The sequence below is a fragment of the Palaemon carinicauda genome, chromosome 8, assembly GCF_036898095.1.
Source record: "Palaemon carinicauda isolate YSFRI2023 chromosome 8, ASM3689809v2, whole genome shotgun sequence".
Lineage (NCBI taxonomy): Eukaryota > Metazoa > Arthropoda > Malacostraca > Decapoda > Palaemonidae > Palaemon > Palaemon carinicauda.
In genome coordinates, this window is record NC_090732.1 from 64,552,404 (window position 1) to 64,577,403 (window position 25,000).

Below are 25,000 nucleotides of genomic sequence, written 5' to 3' on the forward strand. Positions count from 1 at the left end.
GACTTCATCGACAAATACCATCCAAAGAAATTGCAGGTTTGTCGTGTAGTTTCGCAGTTTGATGATGTTTGCCTAACTCACTTTCGAAACATTCTGAAAAGCCGTACCAAGCAATTATCTATCGATAATTTCTTTAAAAAATTCTGCGAAGCGAACTCGTGATGAAGAGGACGTAAGTGATTCGAAGAAAACGGCAAAGAGTAGAGCGGAAGAAAGTGAAACAAAGAAAACGGAAAAGAGTGAAGCGAAAGAAATTCAGTCAATTTTAAGTGTAGAGACTGAAAGTGATTAAAATTACGTAATCATCAAAAAGATAAAAAGAAAATGTGAAAAAAAATACAAAATATAAAAGTAAAAAATAAAATAAGCTAAGTTATGTTAAAGTTCACTTAGTGTAAGTTAGAATAAGTTACGGTAGTGTGTGTTTATCGTAGTTAACCTCTCTACCTCCTCGCCGCCCGTCCGTCTCCTCTCTGCATAGCAAGACTAACAACACCTGCGCTGGAGTTTCTAAGGGAAAGTGACGCTAAAAACCCGTTTCTTATTTATAATTTTTTGCTAATTCTTCTTATTTATATGTCTATTATCTAATTTAGTGTGCATTATTCTCATGGGAAAATTATGTGTAGTAGTTTATTAAGAAGTTATCATAGGTTTTTGGGCTCAACCACGGATTAATCCTATTTCAATGTATTCTTATGGGAAAATTCGTTTCTACATCCGAACATTTTCTACATCCGAAGTTGGTTCTGGAACGGATTAAATTCGTATGTAGAGGTACCACTGTGTGTATATATATATCACCCACCTGAGATAAGAAAGAAAACGAGAGAAAGGGGTAACTCGTGACTGCGAACAGAAAACGGGAACCCCAAGCTCTCGCTCCCTTGGACACAAAATCAGGACTAATAAGCACACAACACAATTATAAACGTATAAAATAAAATTGTAACATCAAGATAAGACTACGAACGAAGAATAGCGTCTGCTAAAACACAAATTAAATAGAAAAGGCGGGTACTAAACAATAATAAAGCTAGAACGCTAATCTTGTTCGAGGCTGGACTTGCTAGCAAAAAGTACCATGAGCATAATAACGATAAAAATAATAATGGTTCAAAAGGCATAAGGCCAGGGACTTAACCAAGAACCTAAGTGACAGAGTATTAAACGGGCAGACTAAGATGAATTCCCCAAGACAAGAGAACAAACAATGGCCGCCGTGGATGGGCCAGAGGGGAATGATAAAACAGACTATACTGGATATAAAACAAAAGCCGGTACTACAAAAAGCTGTCAAAACAAACTATGGTACTTAACATTGGAATGGGTGAAGATGGAGCTTCGGTCATGACGAAATAAATCCACGAGTGTGAAAATAGCCGAGAGCACCACAAAATATCCCACAATTGTAGCAGTCCAAAAAGAAGGATGTTGTTCAGATGGCGCTCGCGTCGGGCGTGGCTCTGGTAGGTTGGCTGGGGCCTCTGTATCGGCCCATCCCTTGGACGAAGGAATTAACTAAATGGAAGACAACCTGTGAATAGTGGATTTCACGCGCCTTTGCTTTATACACGACACCCACAAGGTGCTCGCGCGAGAGTAGTAACCTCTGCATTCCATGCTTTTATCTTTCTCTGGTGTAATTGGAAGATTTTATCAGAAAAGTGTATTAGAAGGACCCCCTTTTCACCGGGCGCCATAGGTCGACCCAGAAATATATATATATATATATATATATGTGTATGTATGTATATATGTATATATATATATATATATATGCACAGTCAAATCTCCAGTTACGAAAGATTCGGCTTAAAAAAAATTTTCACTTCACGAAACGAGATGCGAAGAAATTTATGACTCTGATCATGAAAAATGTTTCGAACAAGGAAAGGGGGTACGGAGCAGGAGCCCAATCGTATCCAAGACGGATTTTAAAATTCGCGCACCGACAGCCCGTAAACTCGCTACCGTCCTCCTGCGTTCCCATTGGTTATCTCCCTACTTGGATGCTAGTTACCACCATGAGATCCTGTCTCCTATAGGTCGACATCTACTGTGCTGTATCCCATCGTGCATCTACGCACTCGCGTTCTTATGTCTTTTCGTTCCGGCAGCGGTATCGTACGCAATGACTTAGTGTTTGTGATTTCACTTTCGTAAAAATTTTACTGTACGTACTGTTATCGTGTGTGATCCTACGATACATTATTAGCCAAGGATCCCAAGAACGTCACTGATGTTAAGGGAAAGAAGAGGATGATGCTTTCCATGGAGATGAAAATGGAAATAATCAAGAAATATGAGGCCGGCATGCAGTTAAGTGTGCTCGCTAAAATATGGCCAAAATCCATCTACGATAGGAACGATCCTGAAGCAGAAGGAAGCTATCAAAGCAGCAACACATAATGGCGTGACTCTTTTCTCCAGCAAGAGGAGCCACCTCCACGATGAGATGGAGAGACTGCTGCTTGTCTGGATAAAGGACAAAGAAATGGCTGGAGACATTATCACCAAAGCGATAATCTTCCAGAAAGCCAACGCTATTTTCGGTGATCTCGTGCATGCTCAGGCCGAAGCCGACGCAGGAGAAGGAACATCGAAGCAGGAACCCCCCAGAGTTCAAGGCTTCTCGTGAGTGGTTTGAAAAATTTAAGACGCTCCGGCATTCATTCGGTGGTGCGTCATGGGGAGGCTGCAATCTCAGACACGAAAGTGGCTGAAGTCTTTGTTAAGACGTTCGACGAGTTGACTGTCCGGGAAGGCTACAGTCCCCAGCAAGTCTTCAATTGCGACGAGACTGGGCTTTTTTGGAAAAAAACGCCTCGTCGAACGAACATCACAGCAGAAGAAAAGAGGCTACCTGGGCATAAGCCTACTAAGGATAGGCTTACCCTTTCACTCTGTGCAAATGCCAGTGGGGATTGCAAGGTGAAACCCCTGCTGGTGTATCACTCCGATACTCCTTGAGGCTTCAAGATCCACAAAGTCACTAAGGAAAGTCTAAAAGTGCTGTGGATGGCTAATGGAAAATCCTGGGTAACAAGACAATTGTTTATCGAGTGGATAAATATTTGTTTTGGCCCGACTGTGAAAACGTATTTGGAAGAAAAGCGCCTCCCTGTGAAATGCCTGCTGGTACTTTACAAAGCCTCTGCTCACCCTCCTTCCCTCCATGAATATATTGTAGCATAATATTCCTCCGTCAAGATTCTTTATCTTCCACCGAACACCACCCCTCTCCTCCAGCCCATGGACCACAAAGTGATTTCCAACTTTAAGAAACTTTACACGAAATATCTCTTCAAGAGATATTTCCAAATCATTAAGAGCGCAAACCTCACCCTATGTCAATTTTGGAAGGAGCATTTTGATACTGTCACATGCCTTAAAATGAGCGATCAAGCTTGGCAGGAGATTTTGAGGCGCACCTTGAACTCTGCTTGGAGGAAGCAGTGGCCTGATGCTGTCTCAGCACGAGATTTTGAGGGCTTCCATGCAGACCAAATTTGAAGACGATTCTGAAAATGTTGGCGATCCTGAACCTGATGCTCAATCTGAAGTTGCCGAGATTGTTACCATCGGGAAGTCCATGGGTCTGGAAGTTGATGAGGCCAACATTGATATGAGCTTATCCAGGAGAACTAAGAGGAACTTACAACAGGTGACCTGAAGGAGTTGGAGGCCATGCGAGTGAACGTTGTTCATGAAGAGTATAGCGGGGGGAGGAGGATGAGCCACAAACAAAGGCAGAAATTAAAAGGGCCTAGATGGCTACTTTAAAATGGTGACTCGCATAGAAAAGACACACCCAATAGAAATTCTCACTGGTCGTGCGCTTGAGTGCTGTAATGATGTTTGCCTTAGTTATTTCACGAACATTTTAAGAAGCAGGCAGAAACTAGCTTCTTTGGACGATTATTTTAGTAAGAGGTCTTTGGTAGAAGCAGAGCAAGCGCCAGCAAAAAAACAAAAGAAAAGCGGAAGTGATGAAGAAAATATGTAGTGTAATTAAATTTAGAAAATAGAAAATGTAATATAAAAAAAATAGAAAATTAAAGAAACCAAAAATTTTCTTTCAAGTTTATCGTAAAGGTAAGTGTTAATATTTCTTGCCATTTGTAGATGCGTTTCCTAAAATTAAGTGTTAATGTTTTCTGTCAGTTATAAATCTGTTTAGTAAAGTTAAGTGTTTGCGCTTTCTGCCACTTGTACTTAAACGTTTTACGCCGTTTTCATACTCCTCTACCGCCCCGCACTTCGCCCTCAGACATCGCCTCACTCCAAAGGTAAAAGTCCACATCCATGTAACTTTATTTTTACTTTTGGCTCTAATTAAAGACTTCTTTTTCAGAATATAAATGTTAATTTACTATTAAATGATCAAAATACAGTACTTTTCATATATTTAGTACATTCAGGGCCGAATATCATTTTCATAATCATTTAATGTAGTGTTTTTTCTAGGATCTGGAGTGAATTAGGCTATTTACATGTAAGAGGCAACACGCTTCACGAAAAAATCACTTCACGAAAGCCCTTACAGAGCCAGTTAATTTCGTGTTGCAAGGCATCACTGTATATGTATGTATGTATGGATGTATGTGTATATTTATATATATATATATATATATACACACACATATACATGTACATACATACATACATACACACGCATATATATTTATATATACATATATATAGATATATATATACAGTATATATATATATATATATATATCTATATATATATATATATATAATATATATATACAGTGGTGCCTCGCAACACGATACTAATTGGTTCCGTTTATATGTATAGATATATATATATGTATAGATATATATATATATATATACACATATGTATATATATATATATATATATATATATATGCAGTATATATATATACATATATACATATATACTTAAATATATATATATATACATATATATATATATATATATAAATATAAATATATATATATATATATATATATGTATGTATATATATACATATATATATACACATATATATATGTATATATGCATACATACTCCTATACAGTATATATATATATATATATATGGATGAATATCAACACAACATCGTGTTCAAATAGAAATAAATTTCTACCTCATACTTGGGATCGAACGCTGGCCCCTTCTAATGAAAGGCCAGGTCGAAACCAACCATGCCACGAGAGGACATAAAAGAAATCGGAACCTAACTGCTACCTAGCTGTGATGCTTGGCAACACGAAATTAATATGTTTCGTAAGGGCTTTTGTGAAGTGATTTTTTTGTGTAGCAAGTTGCCTTTTACATGTAAATAGCCCAATTCGTTCCAGACCCTAGAAAAACACCACATTAAATTATTATAAAAGTGATATTCGGCCCTAAATGTACTAAATATATAAAAAAATTCTGTATTTTGATCATTTAATAATAAATAAACATTAATATTCTGAGAAAGAAGTGTTTAATTAGAGAAAACAGTAAAAATAAAGTAACAAATGTGTGTGTGCATATATATATATATATATATATATACATATATGTTATATATATATATATATATATATATTATATATATATGCATATATATATATATATATATATGCATATATATATATGTATATATATATATATATATAGATAATATATGCACATAGATAAGGGAATCTTTCCAAGAGTTGGCAGAGCAACATGAAAGAAAGTTTAAAAAATTAGGAGAAGGTCGAAGTAATATTAAGAAGAAGAAAAAGATGAGAGAGAGAGGTTTCAGCAAGGCATTGATATCCCGTACTGAAGCTCAATGACTTCATCAAGGCATTCTCTTATTAAGAGGGCTGTGATTGGAATGACAGTATCAAGCCAGAAGACCCCTTTCCTGACTAAAATGGTAAATATTGGTTGCTAAAAGGGAATTCCACCTTACCCTATTAATGCATTGAATTAAATACAGTATTAATTGCCATGAATAATACTTACTGGAATGTGGAAGTATTACTCTTTGTTTTTTTAATTTTATTGATGCTAATATTTATACATAATTCTAAATAACCTTACAATTTAAATTACTTGGACCGAATTATTGTGTTTTTATTTTTCTTTCCATCAATGTCTTTAGATTTGAAATATCTTTGTAAATTATGGAGAAAAGTTATTTTGAATGTAAATAACTATAAAGCCCTCAAAGTTTTACAACAAGAATATAAAGAAACATATATTATCACCAATAAATAATATTTCCATTGTCAATAATAATTAGAAACTACTCTCAATTAATTTAAAAATTACTAAACTTACTTACTTTATAGCTTTTTCTGCAAATTACTACAAACATGGCTAAGGCCCCACACACCTCAAGGTGAAGCTAGCAGGAGGTGCCATCTCCTGCTTTGTTGCTCAGTAAATTCTTACAAGGGCTATCTTTTCCCTATATTTAGATAGGATTCTTCTTTTGCTTTTAGGCATGCTAAGGATACCACTACCATTAACTAGCACTATAAATAGCAAGAAAGAAGTGACCACACCGAGATCAAAAGGCTCAATAATTAATTTCACAAGTGGTTTCTGGTATTCACTGAGACAATAAGAGAAAGTGTTCAGCTACTAAACATACAATTTCCACTCTGATATTTCTCCCTATTCCATAAGAATAGCGTACTCATCATAGGTTAACATGAGTTTGAGAACTTGGTGTCGTATTACTATGATGACCCGTGTAGAGCCATATAACTCGAGAAAAAAAAATTCAATAACTCAGTTAATTATGGCAGAATTAGTATGACACATTCTCGCGTAACTCTTTAGTTGTGGTGCAGTTTACTGCCAAAGAGTCATATTTTTTGATATCCCAAAGTATATCCAGGAATATTAACACAGAAGGTTTTCCTTAAGACAGCAGAGTTAAGTGCCCAGCAGACATTCCTTAGTCTGGTGTCAATTCTGTCTTTTCTGGAAGTAGGTACTATCGGGGGATCTCGGATTTCCAGTGCAGCTCTGGCAAAGTTGTTGTACAAGCCTATTTATGAGGCTTTACAGAACTTTGTCAAAACTAAATTCTAAATAGATCGTTTCGGCGGATTTCAATATGGACAGTGAAAAAGTGGACAAGTTCCTCAACAGCAACCCTCTTTGTGCATCCCTTTTCTTGAAACCTTAGTGTATAAAGCTAGGGTTAATGCCCATACTTCTAATACTTCACTTCCAGAGGTGATAAACTAGCTTTTGGTCTCTTCCAAGAAAGGGGAGAACCTTCAATTATAAGGTTCTCACCTTTGAAACAGGACCAGCAACACTTCGCAAGACAACCTGTAAAGCGATCAGCATCAGACCCTCAAGCCAAACTGCACTGGTAAGAAGAACTTGCCTCACGAGGATAGATTCTACAATCCCAACATTCTTAGACAGAGCCCCAATCCCTGAATGCTTCGGAATGTTTCCAGAGAAAGAAGAGTACTTAGAGGTAGTCGAGAGGAGGGAAGGGTGCTAGTTTATTTTGAATGGGTAAAGAACCTCATCAGCAGGGCGCTGGACTTTTCTCGGTGGGGACAACATAATCTTGAATGACTGGGTTGGCCATGGACCTCCAAACCCCCTCCATGACAAAAATTTTTTAAAACAAATACAATGTAACTTGACTCCTTTGACAACAAAATGCTATGAAAAGAAACAATAGAGATATGCCAATATCTAAAATTCCAAGACAGACTTTTCTGTATGCAAAAAAAAAAAAAAAAAAAAAAAAAAAAAAAAAAAAAAACTCAAGAAAGAAGTGATCATTGAGTTGTCTCTTACCAACAAATATTGGGGTTGGGACTTGTACTATGCTATAGATCTCGAAAACGATTACTGGCACGTTTCTATAGACTTACCTAGAGTTTTGGCTTTGGAGGAGTTTACACAGGTTAAAAGATGACGTCAGTTACAAATCTACCAATTACTAAACCATGGGGTTTGGACCTATAATTCAGATCTTACAAGATGCTTATTGGCACATTCCTATAGCACCTCACTTCTAGCCTTACTTATGATTTCAGCTAGGAAGAAGTTCATAAAAGTTCAAAGTAATACCCTTTAGACTCAATATAGATCCAACAAAGCTGAAAAAAGGCAACGATCAAACTTCTTTGGTTACAAGTAGAGCAGATCATGGCCTACTCCAATGATGACGAGAGGGACACATACACAAATCTTGTTCTGCAAGTTCTTCAGGTCCTAGGATTCTTGGTCAATTTGAAAAAAATCAAGATTAGTTCCAGAAAGGATATCCCAGTGGCCAGGCATGTACTGGAAGATGTCAAAAACCACATTAAATCTTTCAATGACATCTCAGAAAAGAATCCTTCAATATATCAACTGTTTTGTTCTGAATTGTTTCTCCTCTAGGCACCAGCTAGAGATCTTTCAGTTTGCCTCAATAGTCCACCTAGTTCAGAAGACCAGGTTCAAAGACCTTAATTGAGTGTGGAGGAGAGCAACACAGAGAAGATGTCAAGACAAGCGATCTCAGTTGCCCAGTCACTGCAAAAAAAAAAAAATCCACAGGCCTTCTCAATGTTAATTCCCTTAGTCCCTCCGCTAGTATACATGAGCCTGTATACAGACCTATCCAAATCTGGCTGAAAGGGTAACTCAAGAGGAGATCTATATGTTTGGGAAATGGTCCACGCAATTTGCAACGTTTCACATAAATAGGTTTGAACTGATGGCAGTTTTCCTGACGTTAAGAAAGATCAATCTTGGAAGACACTCATATAAAAAATTTCATAGACAAGACAGCAGTCTGATGTCTTAGGAGGAAAATATCCTGCTTGAGACCTCTCATTGCATTGGCTCTCCCAATTATGAAGTTCCTCCGGGAAAAGGATCTATTTCTCTCTTCGATCCATTTTTCTGGGTACCTCAAAATGGTAGTGGACTTGTCCAAAGAGATGACCCTGTACATTGAATGGTCATCGGATCAAGGCTTGTTCCAGATCCTTTCTATTACACCAGATCTCAAAGTGGACTTGTTTGCAACAAAGGAGAAATCCAAAATACTGCTTTATGTAGCTCCAAATGTGGATTTCCCGGCATTGCCAAGAGATGGCCTAAACTTGAACTGGAAAAAATCATCGATTTGTGTTTTATCCAACAAGCAAGATTCCAAAGATTTTGAAAATCCTTCCCAAATTTTTGGGGACAACAGCACTGGTAGTACCATTGTGGTCCAAAATCCATGATTTCAACTATTATTATTATTATTATTATTATTATTATTATTATTACTTGCCAAGATACATTCCTAGTTGGAAAAGCAGTATGCTATAAGCCCAGAGGCTCCAACAAGGAAAATATCCCAGTGAGAAAAGAAAACATAAAAATAAAATATTTTAAGAACAGCAACATTAAAACATTTCATATATAAACTATAAAATCTTTAACAAAACAAGAGAAAGAGAAATAAAATAGAATAGTGTGTCCAAATGTACCATCAAGCAAGAGAGTGGAAGACCATGGTACAGAGGCTATAGCACTATCCAAGACTAGAGAACAATGGTTTGATTTTGCAGTGTCCTTCTCCTAGAAGAGCTGCTTACCATAGCTAAAGTCTCTCTTCTACCCTTAACAATTAGAAAGTGGCCCCTGAAAAATTACAGTGCAGTAGTTAACCCCTGGAGAAAAGAAGAATTGTTTGGTAATCTCAGCATTGTCAGGTGTATGAGGACAGAGGGAAATCAGTAAAAAATAGGCCAGACTATTTGGTGAACTGTATGTGTAGACACAGGGAAATAAACCATAACCAGAAAGGATCCAGTGTAGTACTGTCTGGCCAGTCAAAGGACCTTATAACTCTCTAATGGTAGCATCTCAACAGTTGGCTGGTGCTCTAGCCAACCTATTATCTACTGTTTCAGCATCTAAGGCCAAAGTCACACATTCTACAGTCAGCACAGTAGGGAATCAGAATATCTCTGCTTCCTCCTTTCTGACCTAGAATTTCGACAATTGTATTTTCTTTCCAGTACTTGAATAAAAGAATTTTCACCATACTAGGCGACATACCTGATGAGATGTAACAAGCCTTCCTCTCCCAGACAATAGCAGTCAGCATGGAAAGCATGGATGATCTTCCTTAAGGATATGTCCCCAGGTCAAATAAACCATGACCTTTGGTGTCCTTTCTAGTCCAACTCTTTGAAAAAGGAAACCTAAGCCCTCAACAACCTAATCATACATTAAGCCATCAACATCTAATCATACAAATCTGCATTGAAAGAACCTCTCAAGCAGCCCTTTAACTTGGATTTAGACGAAGATACATTCCACAAGCTTACACTTTAAAACAATCATCCCAGCCAACTCCTTCAATGGTCTTACCTACTGATAGGGTATTAATTCTAATGGTCAGGTCTTCATCATGAGGCTGAATACTACACAATACTCTAGAAGTTTTATTCCAGATGTGACCAAGTTGTGGAATGATCTTCATAATCGAATAGTTGAATCGGTAGAACTTCAAAAGTTCAAACTTGCAGCAAATGTTTTTATGATGAACATGCTGACATGAGTCTTCTTATAATTTATAAATGAAAGACCTGTGTTAATGTTATTACTCTTCTTCGAATATTTTATTTCAATTTCTTATTATTTCCCATAAAGTTTATTTATTTCCTTATTTCAATTCCTCACTGGGCTATTTTTCTCTGTTTAGACCCCTTGGACTTATAGGATCTTGCTTTACCAAAATGGTTTGTAGCTCAGCTAGTAATAATAATAATAATAATAATACATACATACATATACCAAAGGCACTTCCCCCAATTTTGGGGGGTAGCCAACATCAACAATGAAACAAAACAAAAAGGGGACCTCTACTCTCTACGTTCCTACAGCCTAACCAGGGACTCAGCCGAGTTCAGCTGGTACTGCTAGGGTGCCACAGCCCAACCTCCCACATTATCCACCACAGATGAAGCTTCATAATGCTGAATCCCCTACTGCTGCTACCTACCGGAACTGCTTCACAATCGCTCGCCATTCATTCCTATTTCTAGCACGCTCTCTTGCCTCTCTCACATCTATCCTCCTATCACCCAGAGCTTTCTTCACACAATCCATCCACCCAAACCTTGGCCTTCCTCTTGTACTTCTCCCATCAACTCTTGCATTCATCACCTTCTTTAGCAGACAGCCATTTTCCATTCTCTCAACATGGCCAAACCACCTCAACACATTCATATCCACTCTAGCCGCTAACTCATTTCTTACACCCGTTCTCACCCTCACCACTTCGTTCCTAACCCTATCTACTCGAGATACACCAGCCATACTCCTTAGACACTTCATCTCAAAAACATTCAATTTCTGTCTCTCCATCACTTTCAGTCCCCACAACTCCGATCCATACATCACAGTTGGTACAATCACTTTCTCATATAGAACTCTCTTTATATTCATGCCCAACCCTCTATTTTTTACTACTCCCTTAACTACCCCCAACACTTTGCAACCTTCATTCACTCTCTGACGTACATCTGCTTCTACTCCACCATTTGCTGCAACAACAGACCCCAAGTACTTAAACTGATCCACCTCCTCAAGTAACTCTCCATTTAACATGACATTCAACCTTGCACCACCTTCCCTTCTCATACATCTCATAACCTTACTCTTACCCACATTAACTCTCAACTTCCTTCTCTCACACACCCTTCCAAATTCTGTCACTAGTCGGTCAAGCTTCTCTTCTGTGTCTGCTACCAGTACAGTATCATCCGCAAACAACAACTGATTTACCTCCCATTCATGATCATTCTCGCCTACCAGTTTTAATCCTCGTCCAAGCACTCGAGCATTCACCTCCCTCACCCCTCCATCAACATACAAGTTAAACAACCACGGCGACATCACACATCCTTGTCTCAGCCCCACTCTCACCGGAAACCAATCGCTCACTTCATTTCCTATTCTAACACATGCTTTACTACCTTTGTAGAAACTTTTCACTGCTTGCAACAAACTTCCACCAACTCCATATAACCTCATCACATTCCACATTGCTTCCCTATCAACTCTATCATATGCTTTCTCCAGATCCATAAACGCAACATACACCTCCTTACCTTTTGCTAAATATTTCTCGCATATCTGCCTAATTGTAAAAATCTGATTCATACAACACCTACCTCTTCTAAAACCACCCTTTACTTCCAAGATCGCATTCTCTGTTTTATCCTTAATCCTATTAATCATTACTCTACCATACACTTTTCCAACTACACTCAACAAACTAATACCTCTTGAATTACAACACTCATGCACATCTCCCTTACCCTTATATAGTGGTACAATACATGCAGAAACCCAATCTACTGGTACCATTGACAACACAAAACACATATTAAACAATCTCACCAACCATTCAAGTACAGTCACACCCCCTTCCTTCAACATCTCAGCTTTCACACCATCCATACCAGATGCTTTTCCTACTCTCGTTTCATCTAGTGCTCTCCTCACTTCCTCTATTGTAATCTCTCTCTCATTCTCATCTCCCATCACTGGCACCTCAACACCTGGAACAGCAATTATATCTGCCTCTCTATTATCCTCAACATTCAGCAAACTTTCAAAATATTCTGCCCACCTTTTCCTTGCCTCCTCTCCTTTTAACAACCTTCCATTTCCATCTTTCACTGTCTCTTCAATTCTTGCACCAGCCTTCCTTACTCTCTTCACTTCTTTCCAAAACTACTTCTTATTCTATTCATATGACTGACCCAGTCCCTGACCCCACCTCAGGTCAGCTGCCCTCTTTGCCTCACGTACCTTGCGCTTTACTTCCACATTTTTCTCTCTATATTTTTCATACTTCTCTATACTATTACTCTGCAGCCATTCTTCAAAAGCCCTCTTTTTCTCTTCCACTTTTACCTCCACTCCTTCATTCCACCATTCACTGCCCTTCCTCATGCTGCCTCCAACAACCTTCTTGCCACATACATCACTTGCAATCCCAACAAAATTTTCTTTTGCTAACTTCCACTCCTCCTATAAATTACCAGTTTCTCTTACTCTCACCTCGTCATATGCCATTTTCAACCTTTCCTGATATTTACTTTTTACCCCCGGTCTTATTAGCTCTTCAACCCTCACTAGCTCCCTTTTACATCCACCTACTCTATTCCCCCACTCTTTTGCTACAACTAATTTTCCTTCCACCAAAAAATGATCAGACATACCGTTAGCCATACCCCTAAACACGTGCACGTCTTTCAGTCTTCCAAACATTCTTTTAGTTATCAACACACAATCCATTTATGCCCTTTCTACTACTCTTCCATTTGCCACTCTTACCCATGTATACTTATTTTTATCTTTCTTTTTAAAAAAGCTAGCAGTACTTGAATTTTTTACCGTTAGAAATTATATCGTTTCCCACAAAGAGTTACTTGCAAATGCTATTCTCTAATAACTTTAACTTCGGGAGCATGAGTCAGTGTACTTGAAGCATTATGTAGAGAACAGGAGCTCCTCACCATCCCTCCTGGCTGTCTTCTTGATTCGGACTTCTGGACTACCATCTTTAACCAAAAATTAAAATCCTTTACAGAGGCGGGATACTCTTTATATCACAGCTTTACAGTCGAGGGTCATAACCTCGCTCCAGTGCCTAGGCAATCCTGCAGAAGCTGGTTTGTTGCTAAATACCCAAACAATCAGGCTATTTCTACAAGGGCTATCGGTATTTTACCCTCATCAAAAGGGGCAGACAATCTCTCTATCCCTAAAATCCACAATGTTAAAAAAACTGCTTCCTCATTGGCATGTTTTACTAATAGAGTAATCAATTTTTTTTATGGGTTGATATGGATAGAAGGTATTTATAAGAACACTACCTGAAACAAATCAAAGCAGAATAACGTGTGAGGTGTTCGGCTTGTCTGTGGCAACAATGGGCATTAACTCAACAAAAGAGGAAACCTCTCATCCTGGCCACTCAACAGTCATGTGTTAATTTATGCTCATCAAGTACGCACAAACTACAGCAATAGTTTACTTGGTTAGAGACTACTTTTAATGTTTCTCTGGCATTAGTTCTTGGAGATCACACACAACAGTACTGTAACTCAAAAAAGGGGGGTTTTCCCATAGGAAAAACTTTTTTGGGGGTGAAGTGCTGTGTGTATTCTATAAGAAACCCCTCTTCACTAGCCATAGGTAGGGAAGGGAGACATACAGGGAGTCCTCGGGTTACGATGGTCCGGAATTACGCTGTTTCGAGGTTACAAACGCGCCTCATAAAAATGTAAAAAATTATATTAAGCGTCGTTCCGTCTTACATCGTTAACATCGTAAGCGACGTAAACAATTGCGAACTAGTTTCTAGCGCGCAGCAGATGAACACACTTTGTTGTGGTTGTGGGCGAGGAAGACGGCATCAGTCGCATCACTCAGTTTCAGTGATACGCCATTTTGGTTGTGTACGCCGGTTCTCTCTCTCACATATTTGATCGTTTTTTTCAACTTTTTGCCCTTCATTAGTGCTCCAAACCGTAAGGCAGATTCTTCTGATGGTAGTGCATCAAAAAAAAGAAAGGCCATCACCATGGAAGTGAAATTAGACATTATTAAGCTATCTAAAAACAATGAAACGCCAACGAACATTGGCCGGTCGCTTGGCCTTAGTCGTTCGACCATGGCTACCATTCGTAAGGATAAAGAGCGCATCGTTGAACAAGTGAAAGGATCTGCTCCTATGAAAGCAACAGTGATAACCAAGCAGTGTAGTGGTTTAATTATTGAAATGGAAAAATTATTGGTGCTTTGGTTGGAAGATAAAACTCAACGGCATATTCTGGTGAGCCTTATGGTGATTCAGGAGAATGCGAAAAGATTGTTTGAACAGTTGAAAAAAGAAAGGGGGGGAAAAAGTGAAAGTGAAGAGTTTTCATCTAGTGGGAATAGGGTAATTAATTTTCCTCTTTTTTTTTTATTAACATTTACTTTAATGCATGTGGTAAGGAATTGTTTTCTCCTTTTCTAATACTTTTTTCATGTCCTTTGTGATTTTTTATTATAGTACAATACTTTACATTACAGTACAGTAAGTATAGAGTAATTCCGTTATGACGTTCCGACTTACACTGAAATTCGGGTTACTGTACACCGCATCTTAAGAACGGATCAACGTCGTAAGTCGAGGACCGCCAGTAATCCCTATTCTGAATATGAAAGATGGCGCATACTAACACCCAAGTGGCCCAGGCAGTGTTGTTTCTCACCAATGTGTCGCCATTTGTACAATATATACCAGAATAAGAAATGCTATGAAAAATTCAATATCCAAATCAATATGTATTCCTTATACTGTATATATTTACCAAGACCGTGCTGTGAACGTTGACACACTGGCCCTAGAACAGGGAGGACAATATTTCTTTGATATTTTCTTGTCGTATTGGAATCCCTCTTCCAGCCTTTTCCTGGAAGTTCTTGAAGACCACACAGCATCGCAAAAAAACTAGGCGTTTCCTTTCCCGGTGAGCTAATTTTAACTGTTGGAGCCCGTGGGTTTATCGTACCTTGATTTTCCAAATAAGACTGTAGCTTATACGTGGTAAAAATAATGATAATAACTGCCAAAAATCTCTATCTAATTGTAACTATTTACTGGAAGTACTGTGTTCTTGCTGGGGCACCATGTCAAAAGAGGAAAATGCCTACAGACATATCAAAATCCCTTCATTGAAAATCAGTAGTTCAATTTGAAAAAGCTTACAAATACACTACTCTACTATACAGTACGTACATAGTTCAAGGAAGAATTCATAAGGATCTCTTAACATGAGATACCACATACATATTCTTGAAAATGTGAATACAAAACCTAACTTACCGAACCCTTGGAGTGCATTCGGGATCTGCCTTTGCATCTAACTGATGAACTCTGAGATGAATTATATCTTGAGCCTGGAATTTAATTATCCATAATTTATTGAATGATTATAAAAAAGAATTAATAACAATATTATTCCCATACTTATTAAAGATTTATGTGCTATTCCTTCAAATAGGAAGGAATTTAACAATCACTTAAAAATACAAAATGTTTCATTTAAAGAAATTAAAATGAAAACCCTTCATTCCTGGTGGAAAGGTGAGCTTGTGTAAGGATATGGTGTGTACATGGCTTCATCCTACCCAGATCCTCAAAACAATGATGTTATTCAAAAAAGGGGAAAAATATTGTACTACATTAGGAATCTTAACATGAAATCACAACAACTTACAACCAAATCAAACCATTCACCAAATACTAGATCTCCACCACAGTACATTACATAAAACAAGCTCTAGCCAGAACATGGTGGGGAGGTCAGAAATTTAAGTCGAAAGCTAATGAAATAACCATTAATAATAAATAACCAGAACCATCATTCATAAGTGGAGAGGTGGGAGGGAGATCACATGAATTCTGGATAAATAGCCTATTACTGAAATAGTATATCTCATTACTGTGATAAAAAAAGGTATTCCATTCATAAAATTTATTTATTTTTGTAAACCTCACCTGATGTTCATATTGCTTCTTCTCCAGAAGCTTAGTTTAATCAACACTTAACAGTAAAATTTTAAGAATTTGAAACTTTAAAAAATTTATATTTTCTTCTGCTTACATCGTAGTAGATACGGGCTGCTACTGACAAAATTTGTGAGCGGTCTATCAGGAGGTAAACCTCATTCCACTACCATACAACTATACGCAGTGGCCACAGACGAATTCATCAAGGAAAAGAAATACAAATGATATGGGCAATGGACACCATCCCTATTGAATTCTGGGCAAGGGGGACTCAACTACAAGATAAGAGGTTCATGCAACTGTTACAACTCAGGAAGGCTTTCTGACTAAGGCCAGACGTAGCACGCAGTCTGTCTATAGTAAAAATGCCGACCACACTCATGCCTCATTACCCAAAAATACTATGGAGAATTTCTTCAAATATTATTATATAGCTTGAATTTCAGACAAGATCAAATTTATTTACCAATACAATATCATATAATGAAGGGCTAAGGAACCAGTCACTTTCTCTATAGGATGACTCATAATCAAAACCCTGTTATAAAGAACAACAATATTTATTTCAAAATGAGACAAGATGAATAAAAACATTGTTCAATAATTTGGGAAAAAATGAAAGTTGCCTAAAAACAAGTAACAAAAGATACTCTTTCTAATGGTAAGATAAAGTGAACTTTGATGAGGTTTACACAGTTAACACATCTTGGTTATACGCTCTCATGTCTATGGGCTTCGATTTTCAGTACATCTCAGGATGTAAACATTGTTTACCCTTTAGGACTACAGTAAACAGAATGTCAACTTGTCACCTATATTGTTTGCTAAAATAGAGTAAACACTGTCCACATGTCACCTACATTGTTTGCCAAAATGGAGTAAACACTGTCAACATGTCACTTACATTGTTTGCCAAAATATAGTAAACACTGTAAACACGTCACGTCACGTATATTATTGTAAAAAGGAATCTAATACAATTAAACTTTCACTCGATTGCACATGCGAGTTCCAAAGACCCACAATTCCTGCTTTTCTTTTCCTAAATTATGTAATATTCTCTATCGAGACCTGTGCAACGAGAAAACTTCTTGTCTCGTACTCTTTCCGCAGGAAGCAAAGCAGAAGTCCTGGGGGTTATACTATCAGCTAAAACCTTTAGCAGCTTCTCTGTAGATTGATCACCATCGATAACCAAGAAAGGCCATGACCTTCTATCAATGGAAGTTGCATTTACACTGAGGATATTCTGAGTAAGTCTCGGAATATTTTGGAATCATGTTTGCTCAGGGTATTTTCGTAGAATAGATAATTCACATCTCTTATTTCATGATGACAAAAGCCATTCTCTACCAATTGGCATTACTCTGTAAATCAAAGACACATGTCACGAAACAATTAGGATGGTGAAGAGCACTAATATGATAACAAGGAATATACAAAAACTATTAAAATATTTAAAATTGTACTCTTCCTAACATTCATCATTGTTCTGTTTTTTCCCATTCCCCCCACTAGCTATTCAGTCCATCCAAAAGTTGTCACATGACTAGCAACAAAGCCCTACACCAAATCTATACAGTTTCAATCCAGTACTTAAGTTCAGTGATATAAAAAATTTCAGTGGTGGGATAAGATAAATCTAAAGGAACAAAGGATATACATAAAAAAATCTGATGATTAGAGTATCATGCATCGCTTCAAAAAAAATGATCCAATATGATTATCATTATTATTACTTGCTAAACTACAACCCTAGTTGGAAAAGCAGGATGCTACAGAATAAGCCCAGGGGCACCAACAGGGAACCTAGCCCAGTAAGAGAAATAAAATATCTTAAGAACAGTTCTAACATTAAAATAAATAATATATATATTTTAAATCTTTCCTATTACTGGGGTTACAGTCAGCAATACACAGTTACATACAAAAAAAGTTTACAGTGAGAGGATAGGATAATAAATTAGAAGGGTATGTACTTGAAAAAATAAAAATTTTGAGTAAAATTGTATTTTTTCTAGCATACAAACCTGGAGCTATTTATGGGGATATTATTTTTTCGCAAAGGTAAAAGGCTAGCTAAGACTATCTTAGTGAGAAATAACTACCCACAACCGCCAGTTAGAGGGTGGGGGGGCGGGTAGACCTGCTACCCCGCTCACTCACACCAGTCGGCTGAGTAACCACTTTTGCTTTCTGGCAGGACTTCTTGGGGGACAGGGTGACACACCAATTTGAATAAAGAGCTCCAGGTTTGTATGCTAGAAAAAATACAAATTATCTCTAAAACTTTCATTTGTTCTGGCGCATATACAAACTGGCCTTAGCTATGACCGGAGGAGATGACAAAGAAACGTCTCCCACTTTCGGGGCATATCATACCTCTAATGATATATGATTTTTTTTATTTCTCTAATTCTATTGCCATCAACACTATCCCCGTGCTGTTGCCAATTATTATAAAAAAAATTTCTTGATAGTAGGTAGGAAATAATTAGAGGGAAGGAGGTATATTCTTGTTAGCAACTCGGATGCAGCATTCTTCACCAGGAAATCTGCCTTTGCATTCCCAGACACACCTTCATGTGCTGGAACCCAACAAAATCAAACTATTATAACTTTCAGTCAAATAATAAAAAGCCATTCTAAACAACTAAATGGTTACTAGAATCTAAAAATTCTAAAGCTTGAAGGATACTCCTTGCAACACTAAAAATGGTAAAATTACCCTCCTGCTCCAACACTATTTTCTCAATAGCAGTTAGTATGTCATACAGTTTGGTAGTAAATATGGATGTTTTAAGAAGCCAATAATGTTGAAACGTGATGCCATCCCTAGGGCCAGGGGAATGGCGGTGTATATTAGGACAGAGTACCCTGCTTCTCATAAGTCCTGCTATCAATGTGGATGTCATGAGATTCAGGTAATAAAAGTTTGTGGCAGGCATAACAACTTTTATTTGTGTTCGATCTACCTGAATCCAGACATAGATGATTCTATCTTCGATTGTCTTCTTACCATTATGGCTAAGATACAAGAAGATGATAGAAAGCCTTCTTTTGTCTTTGTTGGTGATTTTAATGCTCACCATAAGGAGTGGTTAAGTTCTATCTCTCCTACCGATCGCCATGGCTTAAGAGCTTTAGACTTTGCCTCTGAATCAGGCTGTGAGCAAATCATAAATAAAGCTACTCACAGGTCTGGTAATTGCTTGGACCTCGTACACACTGACTCCCCTGGCGTTATAACTAGTAAGGTTGGTTCTCCAGTCGGGACATCTGATCATGCCTTGATTTCATTATTAGTGAAGACTGAGCAGCCTGTCCCTGATATATCATATTCTTTTAAAATTTATATGAAATCCCAAGCAGACTGGAATGGGATTTTACATGATCTTTTGTGCTTGAATTGGTCACAATTATATAATAGTGTAGATCCTGTTGTCCCTTTGAATGAGAATCTAGTCAACATAATTGATGGGCGTATCCCTTCTCGTGTGCTAAGGTACCGAGTGAAGGACAAACCGTGGTTCAATGATGATTGTAGACGTGCTTATTTGGAGAAACAGGAGGCCTATCATCTTTGGAAGGGTAACAGGTCAGATTTGACCTGGAACAACTATACTCAGCTTCGAGCTTTTGCTCAGAGTGTTTATGCCTCAACTGAAAAGGAGTACAATTTAACCATAAAAGAAACACTTTCTGGTACAACTCAGGAACATAAATGGTGGTCTACCCTTAAATCTGCACTCTTTGGTGTAGATGCAACAGTTCCTCCTTTACTTAAACCAGATGGCTCAGTCACTCACTATCCAAAGGAAAAGGCAACCCTTTTGGCTGATGTTTTTGACAGTAAACAGAGTAATGAAAAACTTTAACTTCCTCATTCCTGTTTTCCTGAAGCTAAACTAACTAGTTTAGCTTTTCGATCTCGTGAGATTAAAGATCTGTTGGTGGACCTTTATGCTTATGGAGGTGTAGACCCAAATGGTATTTTTCCTTTGTTTTTTATAAAGACAGCATATTTCTTAGCTACAAAGTTATCTGTTATTTTGCGCAAGTTAGCAAGAAGAGGAGCTTTTAGCACTAGTTGGAGAATTGGTAATGTTACTCCTCTATGTAAATGTGTTTGTGGTAGCTCAAATCCCACTGATTACCGCCCAATTTCCATAACTCCCATATTATCTAAAGTTTTTGAACGTCTTCTGGCAAAACGTCTTAATAGGTTTGCTGAAGGTAATCATCTACTCCCTAGTTTGCAATTTGCTTTTCGTAAAGGCCTTGGAGCATGTGATGCCCTTCTCACAATCTCCAATGCTGTACAGAAATCCCTTGATTGTGGTCGGGAAGTTCGTATGATTGGCCTTGATTTTAGTGCTGCCTTTGACCGTGTTAATCATGAGGCCCTTGTTTTCAAACTGAAACAGTTGGGAGTGGGTGGGTCGTTTCTTAGCATTATTATTGATTTTTTAAGTAATAGATCTCAAAGAGTTGTTGTTGATGGGCACCATAGTGATTATAGGAATGTGATATCCGGTGTTCCACAGGGTAGTGTTCTTGGCCCATTACTTTTCATACTATATACACATGACATGTGGTTTGGCCTAGAAAACAAGCTTGTTGCATATGCAGATGATGCTACTCTCTTTGCATCAATTCCGTCCCCTGAATGTAGATCTAGGGTTGGTGAATCCCTTAATAGAGATTTAGCTAGAATTAGTGCATGGTGCAAATTATGGGGTATGAAGTTGAATCCTAACAAAACTCAAAGTAAGATTGTAAGTACTGTAGGTCAAGGACGGTGGCTCCTCAACATCCGGATCTCAGTATTGATAATGTTTCTTTAAATATGTATGACTTTTTCAAAATTTTAGGTGTGATTCTCGACAGTAAATTTACTTTTGAGAAACATATAAGGTCTGTGTCTTATTCAATTGCACAAAAAATAGGCTTATTGAGAAAGTCTTTCAAGATTTTCGGTGATCAATCTATTCTGAAGAAGTGTTTTAATTCTTTCATTCTACCTTGTTTTGAGTATTGTTCTCCTGTCTGGTCTTCAGCTGCTGATTCTCATCTTAATTTGTTGGACAGAAACTTACGGTTTATTAAATTTCTTATTCCTGATGTAGATATTAATCTCTGGCACCGTCGTTCAATTATTTCATTATGCATGTTGCATAAGATTTTTCATAACTCTGACCATCCTTTACATTCAGATCTCCCTGGACAATTCTATCCTGTTCGTAATACTAGGCAGGCAGTTAATTCTAATAGCCAGGCCTTCTCCATCATGAGGCTCAATACTACACAGTATTCTAGAAGTTTTATTCCAGCTGTTACCAAGTTGTGGAATGATCTTCCTAATCGGGTAGTTGAATCAGTAGAACTTCAAAAGTTCAAAGTTGGAGCAAATGTTTTTATGTTGACCAAGCTGACATGAGTCTTTTTAGTTTATATATGACATCTGTTTTTGACGTTAATATTATTACTGTATCATTATTAAATGCTAAGCTACAACCCTAGTTGGAAAAGCAGGATGCTATAAGCCCAGGGGCCCCAACAGGGAAAATAGCCCAGTGAGGAAAGGAAAAAAGGAAAAATTAAATATTTTAAAGAATAACATTAAAATAAATATTTCCTATATAAACTATAAAAACTAAAACAAAACAAGAAGAAGAGAAAGTAGATAGAATAGTGTGCCTGAGTGTACCCTTAAGCAAGAGAACTCTAACCCAAGACAGTGGAAGACTATGGTACAGAGGCTATGGCACTACCCAAGACTAGAGAACAATGGTCTGATTTTGGAAAGTCCTTCTCCTAGAAGAGTTGGTTACCATAGCTAAAGAGTCTCTTCTATCCTTACCAAGAGGAAAGTAGCCACTGAACAATTGCAGTGCAGTAGTTAACCCCTTGGGTGAAGAGGAATTGTTTGGCAATCTCAGTGTTGTCAGGTGTATGAGGACAGAGGAGAATCTGTAAAGAATAGGCCAGACTATTTGGTGCCTGTGTAGGCAAAGGGAAAGAACCGTAACCACAGACAAGGATAGTTTATATTGGACATATCTGTTTTGACGTTGTTACTGTTTTAGAATGATCTATTGTTAACTTGTTCTCATCATTTATTTATTTCCTTATTTCCTTTCCTCACTGGGCTATATTTCCTAATTGGAGCCATTGGGCTTATAGCATCTTGCTTTTCCAACTAGGGTTGTAGCTTGGCTAGTAGTAATGATAATAATAATAATAATAATAAAAATACAGTATATATATATATATATATATATATATATATATATATATATATATATATATATATATATATATATATATATATATATATATATATATATATATCACTAACACTCATGCTTCCAATCAATGTAAATATCAACCACCATGGTATTTAATACCAAATTCTATCTTGGGAATATATATTGACTAGAATGCATTTTATGGTAATAGCTTCTGGCCGAACAGAGATTCAAATCCCTGCCTATTCAGCCGAAAACCATGCCTGGGAGGACTCTACCAATTGAGGCATCAAGAGAGATATAAGTTTATGACAAGTCACCATACAAATTCCTGTAGAATCCAGGAATCTGTTCAAAGACTTGAAATAAACCCATCTCCACCATGATAGTTGAATTGAGATTTTGCAATACTTGGTTATTTTATGATGAATATATATCAAGAACAATCGTGATTTCAATCAATGTAAATATCAACCACAATGGCATTTAATACCGAATTCCATCTAGGGAATATATATCCAATGGAATTAATTTTATGGACATACCTTTTGACCAGGCAGAGATTCGAACCCCTGCCCTTTCAACCGAAAACCATGCCTACGAGGACTTTACCAACTGAGCCATTAAGAGATATATAAGTTTATAACAAGCCACCCTAACATATTCCTGTCGAATTCAGGAATCTGTTCAAAGACTTGAAACACACCCATGATGAATATATACCTCTAACACTCGTGACTTCAATCAATGAAAATATCAATGTGTGTTAGTGATATATATTCATCGCAAAATAACCACATGCTGCAAACTCACAATTCAGCTATCATGGTTGAGATGGGTTTATTTCAAGTCTTTGAACAGATTCCTGAATTCGACAGGAATATGTATGGTGACTTGTCATGAACTTATATCTATCTCTCTTGATGGCTCAGTTGGTAAAATCCTCGCAGGCGTGGTTTTCAGCTGAATATACAGGGGTTCTAATATCTGCCCGGCCAGAAGCTATTACCATGAAATGAATTCCAGAGGATACATATTCCCAAGATAGAATACGGTATTAAATGCCAATGTGGTTATTATTTACATTAATTGAAATTACAAGTGTTTGTGATATATATTCATCAGAAAAATAACCACACCCTGCAAACTCACAACTCAGCTATAATGGTGGAGATAGGTTTGTTTCAAGTCTTTGACCAGATTCCTGAATTCGACAGGAATACATGTGGTGATTTGTCATGAACTTATATCTCTCTTGATGGCTCAGTTGGTAGAGTACTCGCAGCCATGGTTTTCGGCTGAATAGGCAGGGGTTCGAATCTCTGCCCGGCCAGAAGCTATTACCATAAAATGAATTCAAGTGGATATATATTCCCAAGATAGACTTCGGTATTAAATGCCATTGTGGTTGATATTTACATTAATTGAAATTATGAGTGTTAGTGATATATATTCATCATAAAATAACCACCTGTTGCAAACTCACAATTAAGATATCATGTGGAGATACGTATGGTGACATGGCATGAACTTACATATCTCTTGATGGCTCAATTGGCACTGTCCTCGCAGGCATGGTTTTGGCTAAATACGCTGGGGGTTTGAATATCTGCCAGGCTGGAAGCTATTACCATAAAATTAACTCCAGTGGATATATATTCCCAAGATATAATTCGGTATTAAATGCCAGTTGTGGTTGATATTTACATTGATTGAAATCACAAGTGTTAGTACTTTATATTCATCATAAAATAACCACGTGTTGCAAACCCACAATTCACCTTTCAGGTGGATATGGGGTTACTTCAAGTCTTTGAACAGATTCCTGAATTCAACAGGAATATGTATGGTGACTTGTCAAAAACTTATATCTCTATTGATGGCTCAGTTGGTAGAGCTTTCGCAGGTATGGTTTACGCCTGAATAGGCAGGAGTTCGAATCTCTACCCAGTCAGAAACTATTACCATAAAATGATTCCAGTGGATATATATTCCCACGGTAAATTCGGAATTAAATGCCACTGTGGTTGATATTTACCTTAATTGAAATCATGGGTGTTAGTGATATATATTAATCATAAAATAACCACGTATTGCAAACTCACAATTCGAACTATCGTGGTGGAGATGGGTTTATTTCAAGTGTTTGAACAGATTCTGAATTCG

The 25,000-nt window shown here is 37.4% G+C and overlaps 1 protein-coding gene across 2 annotated transcripts in view; it reads right to left on the reverse strand.

Moving 5' to 3' along the window:
• LOC137644900 (uncharacterized) overlaps positions 1-25,000 on the reverse strand; it is a 609,857-nt gene that overhangs the window by 271,504 nt on the left and 313,353 nt on the right. For both annotated transcript variants that reach the window (XM_068377778.1, XM_068377779.1), the window contains exon 4: positions 15,897-15,970. In XM_068377778.1, the coding sequence (XP_068233879.1) occupies positions 15,897-15,970 (74 nt within the window). The remainder of the gene's footprint in view (positions 1-15,896; positions 15,971-25,000) is intronic.